The 22,500-nt window shown below is 40.8% G+C and overlaps 1 protein-coding gene across 1 annotated transcript in view; it reads right to left on the bottom strand.

Annotated features, from left to right (window-relative positions):
- The window catches only part of LOC135217340 (HAUS augmin-like complex subunit 1), a 45,020-nt gene that overhangs the window by 739 nt on the left and 21,781 nt on the right, over positions 1-22,500 (bottom strand). The window contains exons 5-8 of the mRNA XM_064253146.1: positions 12,450-12,541; positions 6,077-6,200; positions 4,242-4,331; positions 1-2,098 (exon numbers count right to left, since the gene is read on the bottom strand). The exon at positions 1-2,098 is cut by the window's left edge and continues 739 nt beyond it. Of these exons, the coding sequence (XP_064109216.1) occupies positions 1,949-2,098; positions 4,242-4,331; positions 6,077-6,200; positions 12,450-12,541 (456 nt within the window). The 3' untranslated portion in view covers positions 1-1,948. The remainder of the gene's footprint in view (positions 2,099-4,241; positions 4,332-6,076; positions 6,201-12,449; positions 12,542-22,500) is intronic.

Below are 22,500 nucleotides of genomic sequence, written 5' to 3'. Positions count from 1 at the left end.
GAGCTGCCTAATTGTTGTTTTGAGCCAGTCTAAAAGTTGCCATTAGTGAATATATGGGCAACAGAAGTATATGAACCTTTTTCCCGCATGATTCCACCAAACTAATGGTGCGTAACATTGATGCTCACCATGAGTGAATCCATCCACCGCCCAAACCTGTTATTGCTACTCATATGAGAGTATCGGTCCATTAAGGGTTAATCAACTTCAAAAATATTATACCTAATCAACAAAGAAATAAAAAACCAACCTATGATAACTAGCTGACTAAAGCATGGTCAATTAAAATACAGTCAGCCCTTGACTTGTGTGGCAAATTTTCTTTCTTTCGTTTCTTTAAAACCTCAGCTGGAAAACCTTAAGGAGAGAGTCAACAAACTATAAACCCAGAGGGATCCAAATGGAAATCAGCCTTATTGGGAACTGAGAACTCAAGAAACATTTGAAGAAAAATTCCAGGATTTGCAAAGTGCAATATAGTGTCACTTCAACTTAATGGACAGCTCAGGGGTCTACCCCTTCTGGTAAATAACGAAACCCACTCAGTAACAAAGACTGGCATATGACCTACAAGATAGGGTACCCTGGGGCCAACTCGCAATTCCATATAAAGTACTTAATAGACTATCCAACGCACTGTTGTAAGTATTTTAGGGGCATGTATACTTAAGAGTAACAGTTGTAAAAGGGTGCTAATCTAAGATGTATTAGGATGTTTTGGGATGATGGTTTGGGGTGTACTTTGTTTGAAATATTAAATTGCTTTAGGATAATTTAAGGTATATTTTATTTGAACTATCAAATTAAGCAGTGAAATGTTAAAATATAGTTAAAAGCATTTTAGTTTATGGAATACTGGGTATTTGGCAGTTATAAGATAGTAAGAAGCATTTTTAGAGGGGAGTTCTGCATTTCTGTGGCAGGTTCTGGAACCTATTACCACACGTAGAAGTGGGGGAGCTCTGTAATTATGCGTACTATTAATACGTAGCACCTTACAATGCACTATCATTTACCCAGAACCTGAAACTGGTACTCTGACATACACTCTCTCTCTCCCCCCCCCCCACCCCCCCTGTGTGTGTGTGTTTACATAAATTTCATTATACGAGGGGCTCCTGTAAATATTAAGTATCAAAGAAAAGTATCTAAATACCATTCATTATGTACACATTTATTATAGAAAAGAAACCATCAAATGTCTTATCTTATTTTTCACAAAATAATTAACTGATAATTTTTACATCAATACAAATGTTTTACAAAATTACTGGAAAATCCTTATTTCTATATACATTTATGAAAAACCATCATATACCCAAATCTCTAGAAATAGCTATGAAAGTGAAAAAAGAGCAAACAAGAGTAAATGTGAATGAAGTAATAATGTTAGCACTAAAAATACAAACAACATAAATCTTTAAACACAGCTTACTGCATCTGAAGTGCTACAGAATGACATACTAGCATGCACTATTTGAAGTAATTAACAATTTCAGGATGCAGTTCACTATTAAGAGAGAACCATATTTGGACATAAAAAAGTAGGGTGAATTACTAATCTTGCAGGTAGAAATAATGAAAAAGAAACACATACATACATGGAAGTATGGATTCTAGTACTCCTCAACTGCCCTCTCCAATTACTATGTACTATATTTACGATGAAATGGAAAAGGCCATAGGAGAGCAAGGAGCACTCAGAGAAACAATGGTTTGCTCATTTTTACTTGGCCTCTTTCATCTATTATGTTGAAGTGACAGATCCACCAACATACTAAACTGTATAATTTTGCTTAATGAATAAAACTGTGATGAAAGAATAATTTTTTCTGTTTTCATGTGACTGTACTCACAGAAAGTCTACCTCATCAAACACTAGTTATGTCAAAACAAATGCTTTTTAATCTAGGCCAATTTCCTCTTAGTCTTCCCATGTTGGCCTTAATTAGCCTTGTAAAACATCTGTATTGAAGTTCTCAGAAAATTTCTCTATGAGGGTTGCCAATTCTTGTCTTGCTTCTTGAACTTTAAGTTCTGCCAAGCTCATGTCAGGTGGAAGGGTATAGCTTCTAAGCTGCTTTTCCAGGGTTTTTATCTACAAGGAAGGAAATACTTAATAAATTTTAGACAACAAGAACTAGTAGAAACCTAATTTCCATTAATAATACTGGTTTGGAATTGCCTGATGCTCATTTAAATCCTTTAATACTGAGTCACAATTCAAATATGGAATGTACTGAATCAGTAAATATTTCATAAAAAATTCTAACTATGCTTCAAGCAAATATCTATCTTCTTATATTTACAATGTTCTAAGTTGCTTTCCCCAGTGCTTATATGGCAGGAAAAATAAACATGAACCAACAATACATAACTTAGAAATATTATAAATAAAAAATAAATTTTCTTATAACCTAATAAATTATAGCTATGGATTATTTTTATTGTAAGTTCATACTTTACCTTTGCAGAATCATTGTTTTCTGTTTATTATAGCATTAAGGATATAGGCCTGTTTCTGAAAGGAAGTCCTTTCTATCAAAACTGTTCTTTCTTGTAATCTCAAATACTGACAACATTGCCTTACTTTTCTAGTGTCTATTTTTTTTGAGTAGAGCTTCTAATGCAATACAGGCAGTCCCCGGTTATCGGCGGGGGTTCCGTTCCCAGGGGTGTGCCGATAAGTGAGAACTGCCATTAACTGAAACTCAGTGATTTATGGCACCATAATGGGGCTTATGGCGCTAATAACAGGTTATCGGCACCATAAGCGCCTTAGCTTATGGTGCTGATAACCGGAACGCGTCCCGTTATGGTCCCATAAATTGCTGATTTTATGGCGCTAGACAAGCCCCATAAAACCGGATCACCGATAACCGAGTCCCCAATAACCAGAGACTGCCTATATTCTTGTTTTATTTGTTTCTATTTTATGGAAGCTTGCTTTATTACTCAATGGCCTATTATCTTTATTCCATAAGATTAATCACCTCATTTTCTTGCCATGACTCTGTACCAGATATATTTTCTTATTTGCTTTCAAATTATTTCATTTTCATGTAGGGGCTGACTTTTCATAAGACTGCACACTGAAGTTCTCAAAATTACGATGATTTAGTGGCAACATTGCAAAATGAGTTGCCAGTATTTTGGAAAATTTGTACAATAAAAATGAATTATGTCCTATCACGTCTTCCATATGCTGTAAAACTACCTACTTCTACTAAAGGAATAATCCTATATGAACTACATAGTATATTCCCAAATAATTATACTAACATTAGCAATAACAGAAAGGATAGAAAAAGAATAAAAAGTTTTTTACCATTTACCTGTTAACACTATTCTTCAGCATCACAAAATGAATTAAATTAAATTAGTGAGTTATAAGGGAAGTAAAAACAAAATTCCATGTCTTTCTTTTATCTATATGCATATGTACGTACCACATATGCTTTTTGTAAGATATATATTATTGAACAAATAATATATATTAGGAACTGATATACTGTTTGTAATGTCAAGTGATCTTATTTTTCCCTTTATTCTGATTGAATTATAATGATTTTAGATATTTTGATATTTATCTTTCATTTCATTCTCAGCTCAATGATATTGAGGCTTATTCTTTCAGAATCGAAAAAATTCTGTGCTATTCTTCCAAACACATTAATCAAGGAATAAGACACTTGTTTCTGAAACTATTTTGTATTTTCTCCCTCACTATTGGGCCTCATGTAACATGGGAATAAAGTAGTTCCTCTGCTATCAAGCTGATCTGCCTTTTAACATAAAATTGACTTGGCATCAAGATGAATCAGACTCCTCCCTCACTTTGAATTTTTTTCATATTGCCTAATCAGACATGAAACCCATATGCTACTGTAAAATGACATAGCAGGAAAAAGGTTTTAACTGCCTGTCAACCCACTATCACTCACTACCTAGTGCTAGTGCAGGCTACTAAAGGAACAGAAAATGAGCTAACTACTTGTGTTGTCATGTGCGCTAACACTGCCAGTTCTAAAGTTAATAGAACCACTACTAATATGGATGCATTGACAAGTGCATTCATGGACACCTTGCAGTGATGAAATTACATAATTAGAATAACAACATACTATGTACTATCATCCAATGATGAAACCTTAAAGGTAAACACACACAATACTGTACTCATCCTAAACTACTGATAATGAACAATTTGAAATTTCAGAAAAAAATAAAAATCTCCTTACCTCTTCCTCAAGGGTCTGAAGATGTACCCATTCAGCTGATATGTTGCCGTGGGTAATTTCCTTTGTTAGTCCTAGTTGGCTTAACTTTGCCTGAGGATATAAGCAACTTGATACTAATTTTCAAATAATGAGAGTTCTTAAAACAAACATGCCTTAATACAGCACAGCAAATAAATAAGAAGTCACTCAAAATACTGTACTACTGGTAAAAAAGAAATTCACAGATTTGTTAATTAAACTCTCCAATAACATGTCAATAGCTATAAAATTGTCCAAAAACTTACTTTAGGCTACATAAATGTAAATGGTGTTTGAAAAACTTTAATTATTCATCTTTATCCTTAGATGCCATAGTTCATTGTTATAACATTATGTTAACTTGTAGGGGTACTGAAGACTCCACTATCTTGCACAACAACAAGTATCACATTCACTCTCCTGCTATCCCATCATTGAAAGCCATATTTCATAACAGTGATACTCTCACCCTTCCTTATCCAAATTTTTGGCTATTCAAACTTGTCTTGGAGAAATCACATGGAGGAAACTTTGTTCATGACAAACCATGTATTACATACAAGCCTTATTAGTGGTCTTCAATATCCCCAGACTCTCTCCTGTCCACTGAATCACTAATAATCGTCCCATCTCAATAATGAGACTGTTATGCTGCTTCGTAATAGGAACAGATCCTTTCACATGTTCAAGTATGAGCTTTTTATTTTTAATGAATATCAACATAGTACGACTAAATATGAGCGTGCGGCCAATATTCGATGGTGTTTCACCCTTTTCAGATTACAGTGGACCCCCCATATTCACATTCTCAAGATTCGCTGACCTAGCTATTCATAGGTTTCTCTAAGGATCATATCAATCCATTATTGCAGAAAATTCACCTATTCGTTGTATTTTTCACTGACAAATATTCACTAATTACTGTATTATTTTCACATCAATTTTATGACTAAATGCATTTTTGTGATAAAACTATTAAAATATTCAGTATAACAATTTTAGAGAGTTTTTCTTGTGTATGAACTAACAAAATAGGCAGAAGGGTTTTAAGTATTTGTGGATTTTAGCTATTTGTGCGTGGGTCTGGTATGCATCCCCGCATACAGAATGGCCACTGCATATCAATTTTCACTTCCATCAAGATGGCTTTTCTTTTCTTCATAGCACTGCCATCAGAAGAATCTGTCTTATGCTTGGGAGCCATAATACAATTAAAAAAGTTCCCAAAAAAGTAACACAACTGAGAGAGTGAATGAAACAACTCAAGATTGCCTATAGCAAGTGAGTAACCAACACCGCCTTCCCCGTATTCTGCCACGAGATGATTTTATTTGTGTGGAACAGACAAATAACGTCTCAAGGCGGAATAGTACAGGGAAGACGGCGTTGGTCACTTGCTTGCTATATGCAATCTTGAATTGTGTTTCATTCACTTTCTCTCATTTGTGTTGCTTTTTTAGGAACTTTTGTAATAGCATTATGGCTCCCAAGTGTAAGATAGATTCTTCTGATGGCAGTGCTATGAAGAAAAGAAAAGTCATCTCCATGGAAGAGAAAACTAATTTCAGCGTGGTTTGAATTTATGTCCAAATGTTGGAACAAGAATTTTTAAATAAATTTATCGGAGATTGTGAGACGTAACCACAAAATGACTTATAGTTCAAGTACGACCTAAACAGAGAACCAATGTAATTCAATTTAATTTAATTGTTAACTAAAAGTAGCCACTACAGAGGCTACAGATTAAAGTAAAGAATAAAATCAATTTCAAAACAATTGCAGCTAACCGCCAAAAAATATCTATACCTGCATATTACCTCAAATTTATTGATGTCTGCTTCATAATTCTTGGACTTCTTCTCAGTGAATTGTTTCCACTTGGCATCCTTGGCAAGTTCTTCTTGTCTAAGTTTCCATGTAGCCTCAGCTTGTTTCATTATACTGGACAGAAAACAAAAATACAGAGTAAATTGCCAGATTTCGAAAATATGTAAAATATCTATGATCTTCATAATGGGAAATGTATAATATAGTTCAAGATTTTAATTCTGAAGAGCTCCTCTAATGCTGTAAGGGCATGTTTTTAATATTAAAACAATGCTACTAAGCATACTATTATAAAACAATTTTTTTCTGAGATATGTAAAGAGAGCAGGCTTGGTTCATTAGCTAGTATGACAACAAATCCCTTAACAAAATATGTTAATGCCAAAAAATGTTAAGTCATTAATATAAAATGTATAATGTAGATCTCCATATTCCGAGTTCTATTATATTATTGTTTATAGTTTATTATATTTTATTCTAGAGTATAAAAAAGGGATTTTGACGAAGGAAAAATCTATTTCTGGGTGATTGGCTCGTGTCGCCCTATGAAAGGATCCTTAATATCATTCTTTCTAGGTAAAATTAATCTAAAATTACCAGAGAAAAACAAAATTAAGAAAATGTCAGTAAAACTGACTCGCTCACTCTTAAAAAGAAGTGTCGGTATGGCAATAGGGGCGAGTGGGAACACTACCACGAGACATTCACCAATTAGACCTTCCAATCAGAATCCCCACAAGAGAGAGCTGATACCAACGGGCGATGCGGCCGCTACTACTACTACTAGAGGACGCCACGGACAGCAGCGCCCCTAGCGTACTACAGTGAAACTCCATATTCGCGCACTCCGGATTTGCAGACTCACTTATTAGCGGATTTCTCTCTAGAACATATACCCCAATCATTCGCAGAAAATTCACCTACTCGCAGTATTTTTCAATGAGAAATCCACAAATTCCATTTTTTTAATCAATTTCATCATAAAATGCACATTTTGTGATAAAAATAATAAAAAAAGCAGGTATAAACATTTTTAGTGAGTTTTTCTTGAGTTTTAACTAACAAAATAGGCAGTGTTAAGTTTTTTATAGGGGTTTCAACTATTCGCAGATTCTAACTATTTGCAGGGGGGCCTCTGGTACATATTCTCCATGAATACAGGGGAACACTATGGACAAATTACAAGCATGGAACTTGTAGTCAGAATAGGTACTTGTTGCTTAGGGAGACTTCTAACAATGTATTTGAAATTTACTCATTCTATAAGCAAAATAACTTTTACATAGAGAAGGATTATTTATGAAGGTATTATATGGTAAAATGATCTTAAAGTTGAGTTGCTTGTGCTTTAACTGCACTGCCAATCCCAGTAACCAGGCTGCTGCAGACACCGGCTTTCAATATGTAAGGATTTAGAAGAGAACAAACTAAAAGCATCACTGCAGATTCTAAGTCCTTCACTACAAATAGAATCTTTACTCTTCAAGTCCGAGTCTGAGTCTTATTCTGATCAATTAATTTGAATGCTATGTTCTAGTTTCTTTTATTATATAATAATAGCACTCTGTGCTGTATGTTGAATTAAAGGTTTTTGTAAAGATTAAGCTCTTATGCATACTACTTTACAGTTTAAGTGTGCATAAGCAATCAGACCTAAGTAATAATAACAAATAGACTAGGATAGTATAGAATCTAGGTCAAAGGCCAAGCACCGGGACCTATGAGGTCATTCAGTGCTGAAACGGATACTGACAACAAAGAGGTTTTAAAGGTGTAACAAGGAAAACCTCGCAGTTGCACTAGTAATCAATTGCTAGATGAGGGTGGACAGAAGACTTAAGAACAAGAACATGAAGGGGTTGCAGATAGGGGTTGAAGGGACACTGCAAAGAACCTTAAGTAATTACTACAGGGCACTGTGTGAGATGCACTAATGGCACTAACCCCCAACAGGGAATAATAATATAAGAAAAGTGTTTTTTCTTTACAAAGAATTGAACACTTGCTGAGAAAATCAATATTTTAACTATAGTTTCAGGAACACTAAGAATTTATTTGGCATGATATAGGTTTGATACAGTAAAATATAGCAAAGTCATCCATAGAGACATTATCTTTACCATGAGTGTGTACTGTCTTGGGTAAAAAAAATAGCCTATGACTTGGACAAACTTGAATTTATTAGTATGAAAGAGACACACCAATGTTAAAGTATTTTCTATATTAAATGGCCCCCAGTACATGGACACCTTTAAATAGCCATGGAGTACAAAGAGCCCCCAGAGAGATAAGTAAAACTAATGAAGCAAGCTCACTGAAATGAGCACAGAGAATCTTGGAATAATTGTAGATGCCAGTAGGGAGCTGGAAGAGATGGTGGTAAGAACAATTGCTGAAAAATGTTTCATACAAGCTAGGTTAAAAGATGCATGAACAAAAGCAGTAGTGATGCAAGAAAATCACAATTTTTGAAAGTAAATTGTATCAGACCAGATCCAGCATGTCTACTCTTCGACCCGCCCATAGAAAGAAGAACGGAACAAAGAGAAAGAAAGAGACCAACCAACTCACTCATTCTCTCTTCCATACTATCATCTTAGGTAAGATACAAAATGCCCTGTGAGGGGCACAGAGTGAATTATACAACTTGTTGGGCAGCCACCAAAGGACCTAAGGAAAAAGTGTCCAAAGACCTGTGGGCAACATCCTTTAGGTAAAAGGAAGTGAACGTGGACTGACGCAACCAAGAACCAGCGTTCAAAATTCTATGAACAGAAAAGTTTTTCTTAAATGCCAGAGAGGAACTTATACCTCTGACGTCATGTGCTCTAGCCCATTCACATGTAAGATGTGCTGTGTATGCCATGACAAGGGAAGCTCAAACCAAGCCCTAGAATCCTGTCTGGCACCCAGTAATGCCTCTATACCCATAGGGGTCATAGAAGACTGAGTCTGAGTTCGACATTCAAGATTGTTGAACTCATGAATGAGATCAACAACCTCAGAGAAAGAAGACAGAAATTCCTGACTCTCTCCTCCTGTTCTGGCAAAGGAGACCGACGACGCGAAGAAGGCGGCTTGGCAGTGTCTTCATCCTTCTGTAACAGCACTGGAGAGGCTTCCCTAGAAAGCTTGGCATCATGTTCCTTATTGGTTGGAGTGGAGCCCCTAAATACTGAAGAGCCTGAAACCGAGGGTTCCGGAACACTGCCATGTGACGAAACCCATACATGGTCCCTACCCGAACTGTGTACACTCTCATGCAATGAACCCCATACACGTCCATGGAATGAACCACATACATGTTCATGGGACAAATCACATACGTGGGTGTGCGACAAGTCCAGTAAATGTCCAAGAGACAATAACCGAGCATGGTCCTGAGACAAGGAACAATGCCAAAGAGAACTGCCTGAAGGAGAAGGACTCCTAAGGTTATGGTCTCTAGTAGAAAAACGAGACACACATCTGCAGACCAGGGACACTTCACATTCTCAACCATCGACAGCAACATTGCAGTGAGAAAACTCCTTGGAAGGCACAGGAGACACCTTCGCAGCACATACCTTGACTTCTTAACCGGCGCCTTCATCCTTACGACGGACTGGAACAGGGACAGGGGATAAGGGTCTAGCATGTCCGTTATCACTACACGGATGTGTAAAGAAGACAGTGAAGGACTCATATCACTCGCAACACTCTCATCGTCACAAACATGTATACATGATGGAGAGACACAGCTGTGTAGGGAGGCCAGCGATGCATTTCCTGCATGTACAGGAGAGACACGGCCATGTAGGGAAGCCGGTGATGCATTCCTTTCATGTACCTCACTTCCAACCTAATGAACACTTACGTGTAAGGGAGAGACACGGCCATATGGAGAAGACAGTGATGCATTCCTTTCGCTCACAGAAGATGACGCCACAAAGTTCTTAATTCTCCATCTGACTTGAAGGTGAGATGGAGAAGGACACGAAGAGGCCAGAGATGGAGAGAAACTTCCCCTTCTATGACATCTCTTGCTAGGTGGAGGGGAAGATCACTACGTTTACAACTCTTCTCCTTAGAAAGAGCAGAATACCTCTCCCGAAAAACAGAGCCCAGCCTCTCAAACACTGCTTGAAACAAAGCCTCCAAGGGCTCAGTGAGTGTAAGTGATGATGTCATAGTAGAATGGGATGGCGTCACAACGATGGGAGGAAGAGATGCCACCGCAGCTAACGTCATAGGTTGAGAGGATGCTGGAAGTGACATCACAGCATCTCTAAAGACAACACTGGTCGATGGCCTCACTGGCGGAGTGATAAGAGGCAACCCAGTAAGTGTTGGCGTTGACATAGGCGTTGTGCTAAGTGGCAGCACATGAGAACCAAAGTACTAATGTAGTCCTGGTGGAGGAGGGACTAGCATTGATGTTGGGGAGGGGGGAGGGTACGTGCCTCCAAGAAAAGCGACAGCAGGCCATCCAATGAGGGGGAACCCCGCAGGTCTAGTGATGCCCAAACAGCCACCATCTTGCTTGATTCCAAATCTGAAATTAATGAAACAGATGGTGTAGCCTCCTCCCTCTTGGGAAGGACATTAGATCCCAAGGGAGAGGGAGGGCTACACTAAACTTAACATCATTCTGTGCAACTCCCAATACTTCCAACAATGAATCGATTCCCAACTGACGACTGACATAGTGGTTTGGATGGAGCTCAAGTGAGACTACTCATGACCAGAGTAAGATCGCACATCGCATGTTTGAGCTCCCTTGTTGAATAGGACTGTTCAAAACTCCTGAACAACATCAAGATTTCCCAGGATGAAGAGATGTCCAAGCCTTTCAGGCACAGGATTAACCCGAAGAAGGTCCTGTAGCCCCTGAAAGCTGAGACGGAAAGAGCTTTCTTTCTGTGAAAGAATAGAAAATCCACTCTCAGCTCACTGAAATACAAAGGGGAGAAAAACACTCTCGACAACCTCAACCATAGTAGGTGGCCCACTTGCCCTGGTAAACTGCTGACGAAGACCTCCTGAGATAGCTGGACATCTGGCCTGCTGCCTTGTGAGAAAAGCTTCTCACTCTCAGGAGATACTCGACAGTCTCTAGCCATGACGTAACAGAGATTTTCCTACTGGTGGCACATTTCCACAAGAAGCTGGCAAGAGAGGCTCCATGGAGGATTTCTCTTGCAACTTCTGACAGAAGATACAGAAGTTCTGGGAACCACTCTGCCCGTGGACACAGGCACCACCAAGGATATCCTGAAATTCCTGGGGCTCACGACTCTGTCCAGGACCTGACAGATTCGGCAGAACTGGAGATTGTGCCAAGGATGATGAAGAGCATCCTCTGCCTGAGGAAGAAGATCCTAGACCTCCAGCTTCCTGTTGAAGTGAGTGGCAAAGAGGTTTAACATGGGTTTTCCCCAAAGATAAAACAGCAAACCACTACGTCCTGATGCAGAAACCACATTTACTCCAATGGCTAGATTGTTGGCCACCACATTCCTCCTGCCTGGAATGTAGCTTACCATGAGCTCCACAGAGGTGTCGACCGCACACTGGTGCATCTCAACTACTAACTGAGTGAAGCTGGCAGCAGAAAGGAGTTTTCATCTCCAATGAACAATTCTGGGACCATGAACAGAAGCCCTCTAGAATCCATCACCAAGAAGAGGTCTAACAAGGTCTTCCAAGTAGACCTAAAAGGCAATAGGATACCCCATGGGGATTTCCTAAAACAAAAAACTCAGCACAGATATGCTCAAAATCTCCTACTGTAAACTTTTGCATGACAAAGTAATTGCACTGTAGACCCAGGAGAAGTCCTTAAGCTACCCAGAAAATGTGCATCTTCAACAGTAGAGACTTCCTATGAGGTGATCCCTAATGTTGACATACAATCAGTATGCTATTCATCAAAGGAGTCACCTTATAGAGTTAGTGAGCTTGGACAGCAAGATAGAAAAAGACAAATTAAACTAAAATATGAGGAATCTGAAGATATAATGAAAAAGAAAGAAAAGTATACTGGCATATTTATGCCAAAAGCTAGAACCAAGAGTAAATGGGACTACCCCACAAAATGAACTACACTGAGCAGCACTGGAAGTAAGCACCACAGTGAATGTTTGTATATCCATAAAGGTAACTACAGTATATGTATGTATAGTGTAGATATATGTTGAAATTCAACATTATCACCATAATAAGTGAACCACAAAAATCACTTCTCTTTTCTGATACATATACTATATATGATAGTACTTTCCTTTTTTAATTTACTCTACAGTAATGTATTCAGGCAATCAATACAAAATTTTAGGATTGATAAAAATCATTTTTCTTATTACCATACAACCTAAAACCTACATTTTAATATCCTGCAGTTTCTTGGATAAGTCCTTATTTGCCTCTAAAAGATAAGCTGTTCGACTTTTCTCTTGTTCTAATTCACTCGCTATCTGGAATGGAAAAAATGACTACTAAGTATTGAGATTCCTGTAAAGTCTACTCACTTCTTTAATATCATGTCAGATGAAATGGAAATCTGAAAAACTTCTTAAACCAATTCTTGTACAAATTTCTGTAATGTAACTACATTCTCTATTAACAACAAAACAGTACCGATCTGATCATAACAAAGATAGTCCTCTATAAGATATAACTATTTTTGTGTTAATCATGTGTAAGTAATCATTATAATTGAGAGTCCAGAATAAATTTTGGCAAAATAATTTCCAACTATATTAGTTAAAACCATTAAGCCATTTTGTGTCATGTGAAAACAGTTACAAAACCATATTTTATACCATACAAACCAGCCCTTATCCATGACAAGGGATTAAACATAACAAAAGTTGCATATTTAATTTTAAACAGCATAGATTATATTTGCTCATAAATATACGCAGGGGTTGGTGTTAGCTTTAGTTCTTATATTTTATGATAGTATGTCAATTATAATTGTAATTTTGCAAATAAAAGTGCAGAGAAATATTAGAAAAGATATGTATAATCCAAAAAAGTTACTGGATCTTCGATCTCAGTAAATTTATGTAAATAATTTCCAACAAATATACTCAGAATTTGATAAATTTTAGTTCTTATCTGGTTTGATACTTTATGAGGTGTAATTATAATTTTACAAATTAACCCTTTGATTACGCCTGGGATGAGATCTCACAGGTCCCCAGAACCCGGAGGTTCTCTGACGGGAGTCACCTGTAGTATGCTACCAGACGCACGAAAACGTAAACAATCATTGTAACAGCTCGTTTCTTTGTTGTTTTCCTACAAATTAACCTGTTTTAGTTTTATGATAACATTTTGATAGTAGTCATCCGTAATATATATAATATGTAATTATGTAACATCACAAATAGATAAACAAGGGATTTTGACGTAAGAAAAAGCTATTTCTGGGCGATTGGCTCGTGTCGCCAGCGAAATTACCTTTAATCTATTATTTCTAGGGTAAATGTACTAAACACATACCAGAGAATAAATAAAATAAAGAAAAAAGGTCAGTATAAACTGACTCGCTCACCCATCCCAGGAGGGTGTCGGTATGAACACTAGGCGAGTGAGACCACTACCACGAGCCAAATGCCAATAGAAATCTCCCACTACAAAACCCTCCAAGAGGGGAGCCGACCCACAGAGTGAGCAGCTCGTACTACTACTACTCCATCCATGCTGCCGACTGCTGCGCCTCTGGTGGCCATCCTGAAGTTAGAGACAATCTTGGGCGCGGGAAGGGATGGGTAGGGTGGGATTTCGCTGGCGACACGAGCCAATCGCCCAGAAATAGATTTTTCCTTACGTCAAAATCCCTTTTCTGGGCTCAGCTCGTGTCGCTTGCGCGAAATCGTACCAGAGAAATAGCACAAGATTGTAAACAAAAGTAATAAAATAAAAACAGAATAGGTCTCAAATAAAAGATAAAATAAATATAAAGTGAATATAATTGCTAAAAAGATACATATACACAGTGATATAAAAAATTAGGAATATGCTTAAATTACCCTTAATTCTAATAATGTTTCTTAACAAAAGGTAATTTAACAATATACAGGAAAATGGCTTACATGTATCAAAATGATATCTGTGTAAAGGCATGTATCAAAAATATAATAGCAATTAATATAATCAGATAACAACTTAATCAACAATGATAATATATAAAGGAAAGTATATGACTTAATATACAAAACGTCCCAACCATTAGAATACGATGTATCCCCTAGCATAAAAATAAGGGGTAACATCCATGAGATCAATGTTTATAATCATCTGTGAGTGTCCCTAGCAAAACAATAAGGGGCACCCACTACACCATCATAAAAGCAGCTAAGACACAAGGTGAATGCAAATGAACAAGGTAGGAATAGACGAACTGTTGGGTGAGGCAGGTAGAAAGGAGGACTGAATCTTCTACTACAGATTAGCTAGAGTCAGGGGAAACTATGTTACCCGCTGCTACTGCTGGAAATTTCAGAGCTTCCAAGGACTTAAGGTAGTGACGTTTGAACACTGTCGGCGATTTCCATCCGGTATACTTTTTCAACTCATCGAAGTTCATATGTTGAAAAAAATGTTAATTGAGTGGCTACTGCCCTGACATCATGTGCTTTCGGGAAAGAGTCAGGATTGGCTTGCTTAATAAAGTACAGGATTTGTTGCCTGATGCCTTTAATGGATAAAGTTCCACCTTTTTCCCTCTTAAAAGAGGGGACCCGATGAAGATGAAGAGGTCCTGGACAGAAAGGCTCGTAAGGTTGAAACTGGGCAAAGGGATACATCCTGTGGAAGGGGTAGTACCTTCCAAGGATCCCACCTCATCAAAGGATCTTCATTCTTTGCTAAGAAGCTACGTTCCGGAGAAAGTAGGACTTCCCCTGTGGGAAGGAATTGAATATGATCCGGATCCCTGGATAAAGCCGACAGTTCTGAAATTCTTGCTCCTGAAGCTAAGCTTAATAAAAATAGGGTTTTTCTTAAGAGCATTATAAACGAGCATGTGTCATTATCGGTTTCTGAAGCCATTTTAGAACATCGTTTAAGAACCATGAAACTGACGAAGGCCTTACAGAAGGCCTAAGTCTAGCACATGCCTTAGGAATAGACGAGAAGTAGGAATCCGTCAAGTCTATGTTGATCCAAATTGAAATATCTTTTTCAATGCTGACTTGTTTGTCGTAATCGTGCTAGCTGCTAAACCTTTGTCAAATAAGATCTGAAAAAGGATATAGCTGAATTAACTGTCATGATTCTAATATCTGATTCTCTCAGGAAGATGCTAACTTTTTGACAGCAGCATCATACTGTCTCAAAGTTGAATCCCTTTTATCGGATTCCAAGAAGAGAATATTCTGAGGGTCAATATTCGCATCTCTTTTTCTTTTTGCCGCAAACTTCATGAAATCCATAAAGTTAGGGTTTTGAGAATCCCTGAGGAAGCGAACACAGTCTTCGTTTGTACTGACTGGGAGAGCCTGGGATTGGGGATCCGAAGAGGACGAAGGCCCAGCTCCAGAATTAGAGGATACCAGTTGCTCTTCGGCCAGTCTGGGGCTACTAGAGCCACTTGACCCTTGAATGTCCTGAGTTTGTTTAATACTTTCATGAGAAGATTCACTGGAGGGAAGACATAAATCTTCTTCCAGTTGTTCCAGTCTAGAGCCAGGGCGCCTCCGTGGCATAGGCCAGAGGGTCCAGGTTGGGGGCTACATAACACGGTAGTTTGTGTTCGCTTGAGATGCGAAGAGGTCCACCTGTAGCCCTGGAACTCTTTGAAGGATCCATTGGAACGAACTGTTGTCCAGTGGACCATTCCGACTCTAGGGGCACTGATCGGGATAGGGCGTCTGCTATGACGTTTCTCACTCCAGCTATGTGAGTGGAGGAAAGATGCCAACTGAACTGTCTGCCAGGGAGAAAGAAATGGCTACCATGACATGATTTAGATGACGTGACTTGGAGCCTCCTCTGTTTATACAATGTACTACCACTGCGCTGTCCAGGACTAGCTTTATGTGGGAGTACTGGTGGTTTGGGCGCAACCTTTTTAGAGTCAAGAACACTGCCATTGCCTCCAGTACGTTTTATATGGAACTGACGGAAACTGAGGTGACCAAGTCCCTTGGACCTGTTTGACCTGGGAATACCCTCCCAACCGCTTAAGGACGCGTCTGTGTGGATGGTGATCCCTGGTGGAGGGAACTGAAGGGGTACTGACACTGACAAATTCTTGACTTTCGCCCACGGCCGAAGTCGATTCTTTAGAATCAGAGGGACTGAGGATAGTCTGTCCCTGGACCTGACATTTGCCCTGCGAGCGCCGAGATTCTGGTAAGGTCTTTCAGTTTGGCTTTCATTGAAGACGTTCGTCACTGATGCAAACTGGAGAGAACCCAGGATCCTTTCCTGAGCTCTCCTTGACGCTAGTTTGTGACTTAGAAATTGCTGACTGACTTCGCTATTTCTTTCCTTTTTGGCTGATGGGATCGACAGAGTGTGGGAGGATAGATTCCATTGAATGCCCAGCCACTGAAAGTTTGACTCTGGAGTGAGTCTTGATTTGGTCCTGTTTATTTTGAAGCCCTAGATATTCCAGAACTGAATCACTTTCAGTGTAGCTCTGTTGCATTCCTCGACTGTTGGAGCCCAGATCAAACCAATCGTCGAGATACGCTACTACCATAATCCCTTGTGTCCTGAGTTGTTGCACTACCACTTCCGCTAGCTTCGTGAACACTCTGGGTGCCACGTTGAGTCCGAAGGGAACTACCTTGAAGGAGAATGTCTGGTCTCCTATCTTGAAACCCAGATACGGACGGAAGTGTCTTGCAATAGGGATATGATAGTTAAGCGTCTGTAAGATCGATAGGCGGTGGTGACGGCCCCACGGGGGGAAGCTAAGGTCCGCACCTGTGATCGTGAGCATCTTGAACTTGTCGCAGCGGATTGGCTAAGTTTAAGCGGGACAAGTCTAAGATTACCCTTCTTTTTTGTGAGCCTTTCTTTGGCACGCTGAACAAGCGACCTTGAAATTTTAATCTCTTGACTCTCGCTATAGCTCCTTTCTGAAGGAGGTCCTCTGCGTACTCTGTCAATTCTGGAAGGAAGTTGACGGAAAGGTCTGGCTGGAGGTGGGTTCGTCAACCAGCTCCAACCCAGACCTTTTGACACTATGCTCTGAGCCCATTCGCTGAAGTTCCACCGGTGTCGAAAGTGAAACAGCCTCCCTCCTACCTGAAGTTCTTCATTGGTTCTGGTAACCGCCTCGGCCTCTCTGAAGTGCTTTCCCTATTAAAAGGGGCCTCCCGATCCATCCTCCCACGAAAGGAACGCTTACCTCTGCCTCCCTTACCCGAGCGGTCATACTTCTGTGAAGCTTGACTCTCGAAGGCTTGATTGTAAGCTGGAGAGATGGCGTAAGAGGTGGAGGGCTGAGGCTGAGGGGATATCACATAAATTGGCTGTGATTGACCTTTAGAAGTGGAAGGTTGGGCTGCCTGCACTAATGGTACCGCTGGAACTTGCTGAGGAAAGCGTGGTTGCTTTTTCTGGTAAGGATGGAAACGCCTGGGTTTCCTCTGTCCCTTACCTTTAGGTGTTAGGTCTTGCCTCCTCTTAGCCGTAAGGCCCCAACGGTCCTTAAGGCTCTGGTTCAAACTCGTAGCCTCTGACTGGACTTCCTTTACCATAGCTTCTGGGAAGAGATCTGCTCCCCAGATGTTAGACGAGAGTAACCTATTCGGCTCATGCCGAATGGTTGCCTCTTGTAGGACATGCTTCCTACAATTCGTTCTAGCAGTGGCAAACTCAAACATATCTGACTGTACCGTTTGAGTCAGGCTTTGGTCATGAGCTTAAAAATCGGTTCTGATCCATAGGCCATGGTTGCTACCTCGGTACCATAGCCATTAGAGTTAATTGATCTGGCTAGTCGCGATTTCGCGTCAAATTCGCCTGAATAAGGCATCTGGAAGCCTGGGTAGCTTTTCACCAAACTGCTCCATAGCACAGTCCGGTTTGAGTTTGCCAGCTGAGAAGGTGTTCGGCAAGTCTTCCCACAATTCTCCAACTGAGGGGAGTAACGGAGAAGTGGGATCTGCTTCCTTCAACTGAGGTATGGGTTCTCCCTTCTGGGCCGCTGGGATGGTCGACCTGCGCGATCTTGGTCAGGAACGGGAGCGGGGTGTACTTTCATCCATTGTGAAAATGGTAAAGGGACTCTTAAAAGGTTGTATCTTGGTATTAGAACAATCCATGTCCTCTAAACACCTGAGCCATTCTCTTTGAGCCTGGTCTCGTGAATAGAGGACTGTCTCCTTTGGTACCTATCGTCCCGCCAAACCATGGCTGAAGGTGTGAGCCTTGCGTAGCCTATGAACGGAGGCTGGAGGTCTTCCGGGTAGAACTCGAAGTCCTCTATTCTTCGAGTCCCAAATTCGGTATAGAGATGAAGACCGTCCTGGAAGGGGGCGTATGACGCTACTCTCATGGGTTGTTCATAGAGAACGGAGGTAGCGAGTCATAGGGAGGAAGCTGAGTTCCACTTGTATTGGAAAGTGAGTGGAGAGGCTAGAGGAGCTTCTCTTAGCCCGGCTATAATGGAGTCTTGGGAAGTAATCCTATCCGACAAACAGAGCTCATTTGTTCCATGCTACTCTTTAGGGACCCAACCAGGTCGCCCACCTGTTGCAACAGGCCAGCATTGGAGTCCAAAGCCGGAGCTGCTGCGGAGGTGGAAGGGTGGCTCTGAATCGGAACCAAGGGTAGCGGAACTGGTGACTCTGCCGGAGTGCGAGACTCTCTCTGGAGGATTTACTCCTCGAGGACTTAGAGCCGGAGCTAGAAGCTTTAGACCTGTCTGCTCCTCGGGATTCCCAGCCGGAGACTTACGGGAGGAGGATGAAGCTGAGGTCGTCTTCTTAGACGACGATGACGTCTTAGTCAAGGTCATCACTGGCTTTAACTCTTGACCTTCGGTCTAACCGAAGCGTCAGGAGGAGAATATAATTCATCACCCGTAAAGCCTTGGAAGGATGGAGAGGTTGCAGGAGTAGAAGAAACAGTTACGCCCAAGGGAGACCCTTGGGTGTCCACCGTACCTACCTCGACCAACAGGTCGTCTTACACCTACATAGGTTCAACATTAATATCTAGAGTCGCGCGTCTGTGGAGATATCCTGGTCTTGATCAGTTAATGAGGCCGAGCCAGCTGTTGTTGGATGAAGGCGATAGTCGGGGCCGCCTCTACTGGGTCGACGTATCCTGTCGCCTTGCCTCCGGGGAAGATTAATACCGCCCAACCGTTTCTCCAGGATGTAGGGCATACCCTTGGCGGCGTTCTTCCCAAACCAACCGACGACCCAGGCCCGCAGGGTAGCCAGTGCGGTATCCCTCACTGCCGGCGCCTGGAAGAGAGGGCGTAGATTAGATTTAAGAATCTCTTAAAACTAAAACTTAAAGTATAACTTAAACTAGATGCCTTAAGTTAAAATGAATGATGAAAACTTAAGCACTAAAAAAGAAGCGGAGCAGCTATTGGAGATGGAATACTTACCCCGTCCAAAAGCTGGCTCACCAAGTCGTAACATATGGTACACGTCTCATGGTACCAGACCTGGATGTCCCCGTGCAAAGTCGCGCATGGAGCATGGACGGCAAACTTCGTGTCCACATGGGTCCTGAAGTGTGGCGGCGCATCCCGGATGCTCACAGTTGGTGGCCTGTAAGTGGGAAGACACATGAGTATCTTAAAGAGTAACACCTTACAGACTAAAGGACAGAAGAAACTCCGTTGCATGCCGGAGCTCGGAAAAAAATTTTGGGCATAACCCCTCCCTGCATCGCCTGAATAGGCTATAATCCCGGAGAGATCCGGTAAGACATGTAATGGAGGGGGATGGTTTAAGGTACTTAAGATAAACTTATAGTTAATCTAAAACACTTAAACCTAAAACACAAACGAACCGGACCAAGTCCAGTGCGTAGCGGAGTGTAGTAACTCAGCAATACGGTAAGGTTAGCAGTGACCCCCTGTATGTTCCGGTCCACTCTACTGGGTGGGCTAACATCTTTCCACTGGATACCAGGACTCCGGTCAGGAAAGGAGCCCTAGTAAGGTGGGAAAGGGCGAGAAGACATACAGGCTCGAACTAGCACGGAGCGATAGGTAGCAACGGAAGGGGGGGGGAAAGGACCAGTACCCCCCACTACGATACCACCCGGCCAGGACCGAGAAGCCGGAGGGGTTCGAGGTCCAGTTCGGGGTCTGTCCCAGACTCCCACTAGCCCATCCGCCTGGGGGGAGAGTGAGGGAGGCGGGAGGCTTGGCCGGTGGGATTAGAATGGAGCGAGCATGGGCAGACCGACCCACCCCCCCCGCCCACGACTCTATGGAAGAGCGGGAGGGGGGGGAAGGTGACTGGGGCAGGCGTCTGGCTGTCTCGTGATCACGTAGTGACCACGAGGCGGTAGACCAACATAAGACAACTAAGCCTAGGACAAAACCAACTGATCAGAGAGATGCTATCGGGAAGCAACTGAACTGAAAAGCGGTAGCATATAGGCCCACTGGGGCCGAAACAACTGATCAGAGAGATGCTATAGGGAAGCAACCGAAACTGATGAGCGGTAGAATAGGCTCAATGAGCCAGGGCCTAGGCTAAGCCAGACGCCTAACCTAACTATAACAATACATTAAATAAATAAAAATGAAAGAAAGAAAACAATATAGCAGGAGAAAAAATCCAGGAGTGTACGACTAACCCGAAAGCAAGTCTACCACTCAAAGCTAGTCGGAGGACCGATACTAAGAGCCTGGGGGGAACTAGGGTGGTCTGGATAGAAGAAGCCTACATAAGGTAAAAGACATGCATGCATGACAAACCTGAGTAGACAGAACCATAAGAAAAGCGGATAACTAATATAGAGCGTACGTAGAAAAGTGGGATGTTCTAGGTATGGGAGGACCAAGAACGAACCCACCACGAGGCAGAACCATGCTGCCATGCTTCCGACCCAGAGATCGTATTATACCTAAAAAACGGCAAATACTGTCTCAGGGCCGGAAAAAACCAACTAACCATAAATACTGAGTACTTAACTTAGCTGCTGCGATAGCTGCACGCTCCATTATAGATAAATCCAACGAAAGGGCAGGGCACACACGAGAGAAAAATATCACGTGTGACTCGTCGTGCGCTAACTGAAAAGGATGGCCACCAGAGGCGCAGCAGTCGGCAGCATGGGATGGAGTAGTAGTAGTACGAGCTGCTCACTCTGTGGGTCGGCTCCCCTCTTGGAGGGTTTTGTAGTGGGATTTCTATTGGCATTTGGCTCGTGGTAGTGGTCTCACTCGCCTAGTGTTCATACCGACACCCTCCTGGAGGTGAGCGAGTCAGTTATACTGACCTTTTTCTTTATTTTATTTATTCTCTGGTATGTAGTACATTTACCCTAGAAATAATAGATTAAAGGATATTTCGCGCAAGCGACACGAGCTGAGCCCAGAAATATCATATGTACTATATATCGGGGTTTACTGTTGCCAGAGGTATGAGTACTTCACTAATTGCGGAGACGACACATTTTTTTTTTCTTTTTATTCATTTTGAATCCCCGAAACACATCTACAGCACAGTTGAAATTATTAGTGTTAATAGTTATATGCATAATCGCCAGAAAACTAATCATGAAAATATTGATCATTTTTGTTTTATGTTTCGCTTACAAAATTGAGATTTATTATTTTTGAGAGAGAGAGAGAGAGAGAGAGAGAGAGAGAGAGAGAGAGAGATTTACCAAGATACATACCCTCTAATTGTACAACAATAACTCCAATAGGCGCAATTACAATAATGGTTGTAAATGAGGACATCACTGATTATATATTAACCCCATTTCTGAATGATATTCATAGCAATAAACAAGTAACCAGTCGACAAGAAATACCATACGTAGTTTTAGAAAATTATGATTTATGAACGCTTTGGGAGCTCTTGTATAAGACTAGCATGGAATTTGCCTTGTCTCGATTTTACCATTCAGACTACACTTACTTATAAAACTCTTGACTATGGGAGATTTACGAATATATTTAGTACTTTATGTTAATCATGCTTTATATTTCAACGATATAGAATAACTTCTAATAACTTATTATACATTCTTGGAAATAAATAGGAATTTTATCTATTCAAGATTACATTTTTTTTAGATGTATGTAGGAATTCTTCTCAGATATTTACATTATTTGTTACACCATTATTCTGGAAGACTGCTATTTGAAAAAATAAAAAATAACTATCTCCAACACTTCCATGATAATGAGAAAACCGTGTTTCTTACGGGAAAGTGTTTATGTGAGGAGAGGAGAGAGAGAGAGAGAGAGAGAGAGAGTGGAGAG

The sequence above is a fragment of the Macrobrachium nipponense genome, chromosome 7 (assembly GCF_015104395.2).
Source record: "Macrobrachium nipponense isolate FS-2020 chromosome 7, ASM1510439v2, whole genome shotgun sequence".
In the NCBI taxonomy this organism is placed as follows: domain Eukaryota; kingdom Metazoa; phylum Arthropoda; class Malacostraca; order Decapoda; family Palaemonidae; genus Macrobrachium; species Macrobrachium nipponense.
The sequence above is the reverse complement of the archived record's forward strand: the minus strand, read 5'-3'. Positions and strand labels throughout refer to the sequence as shown.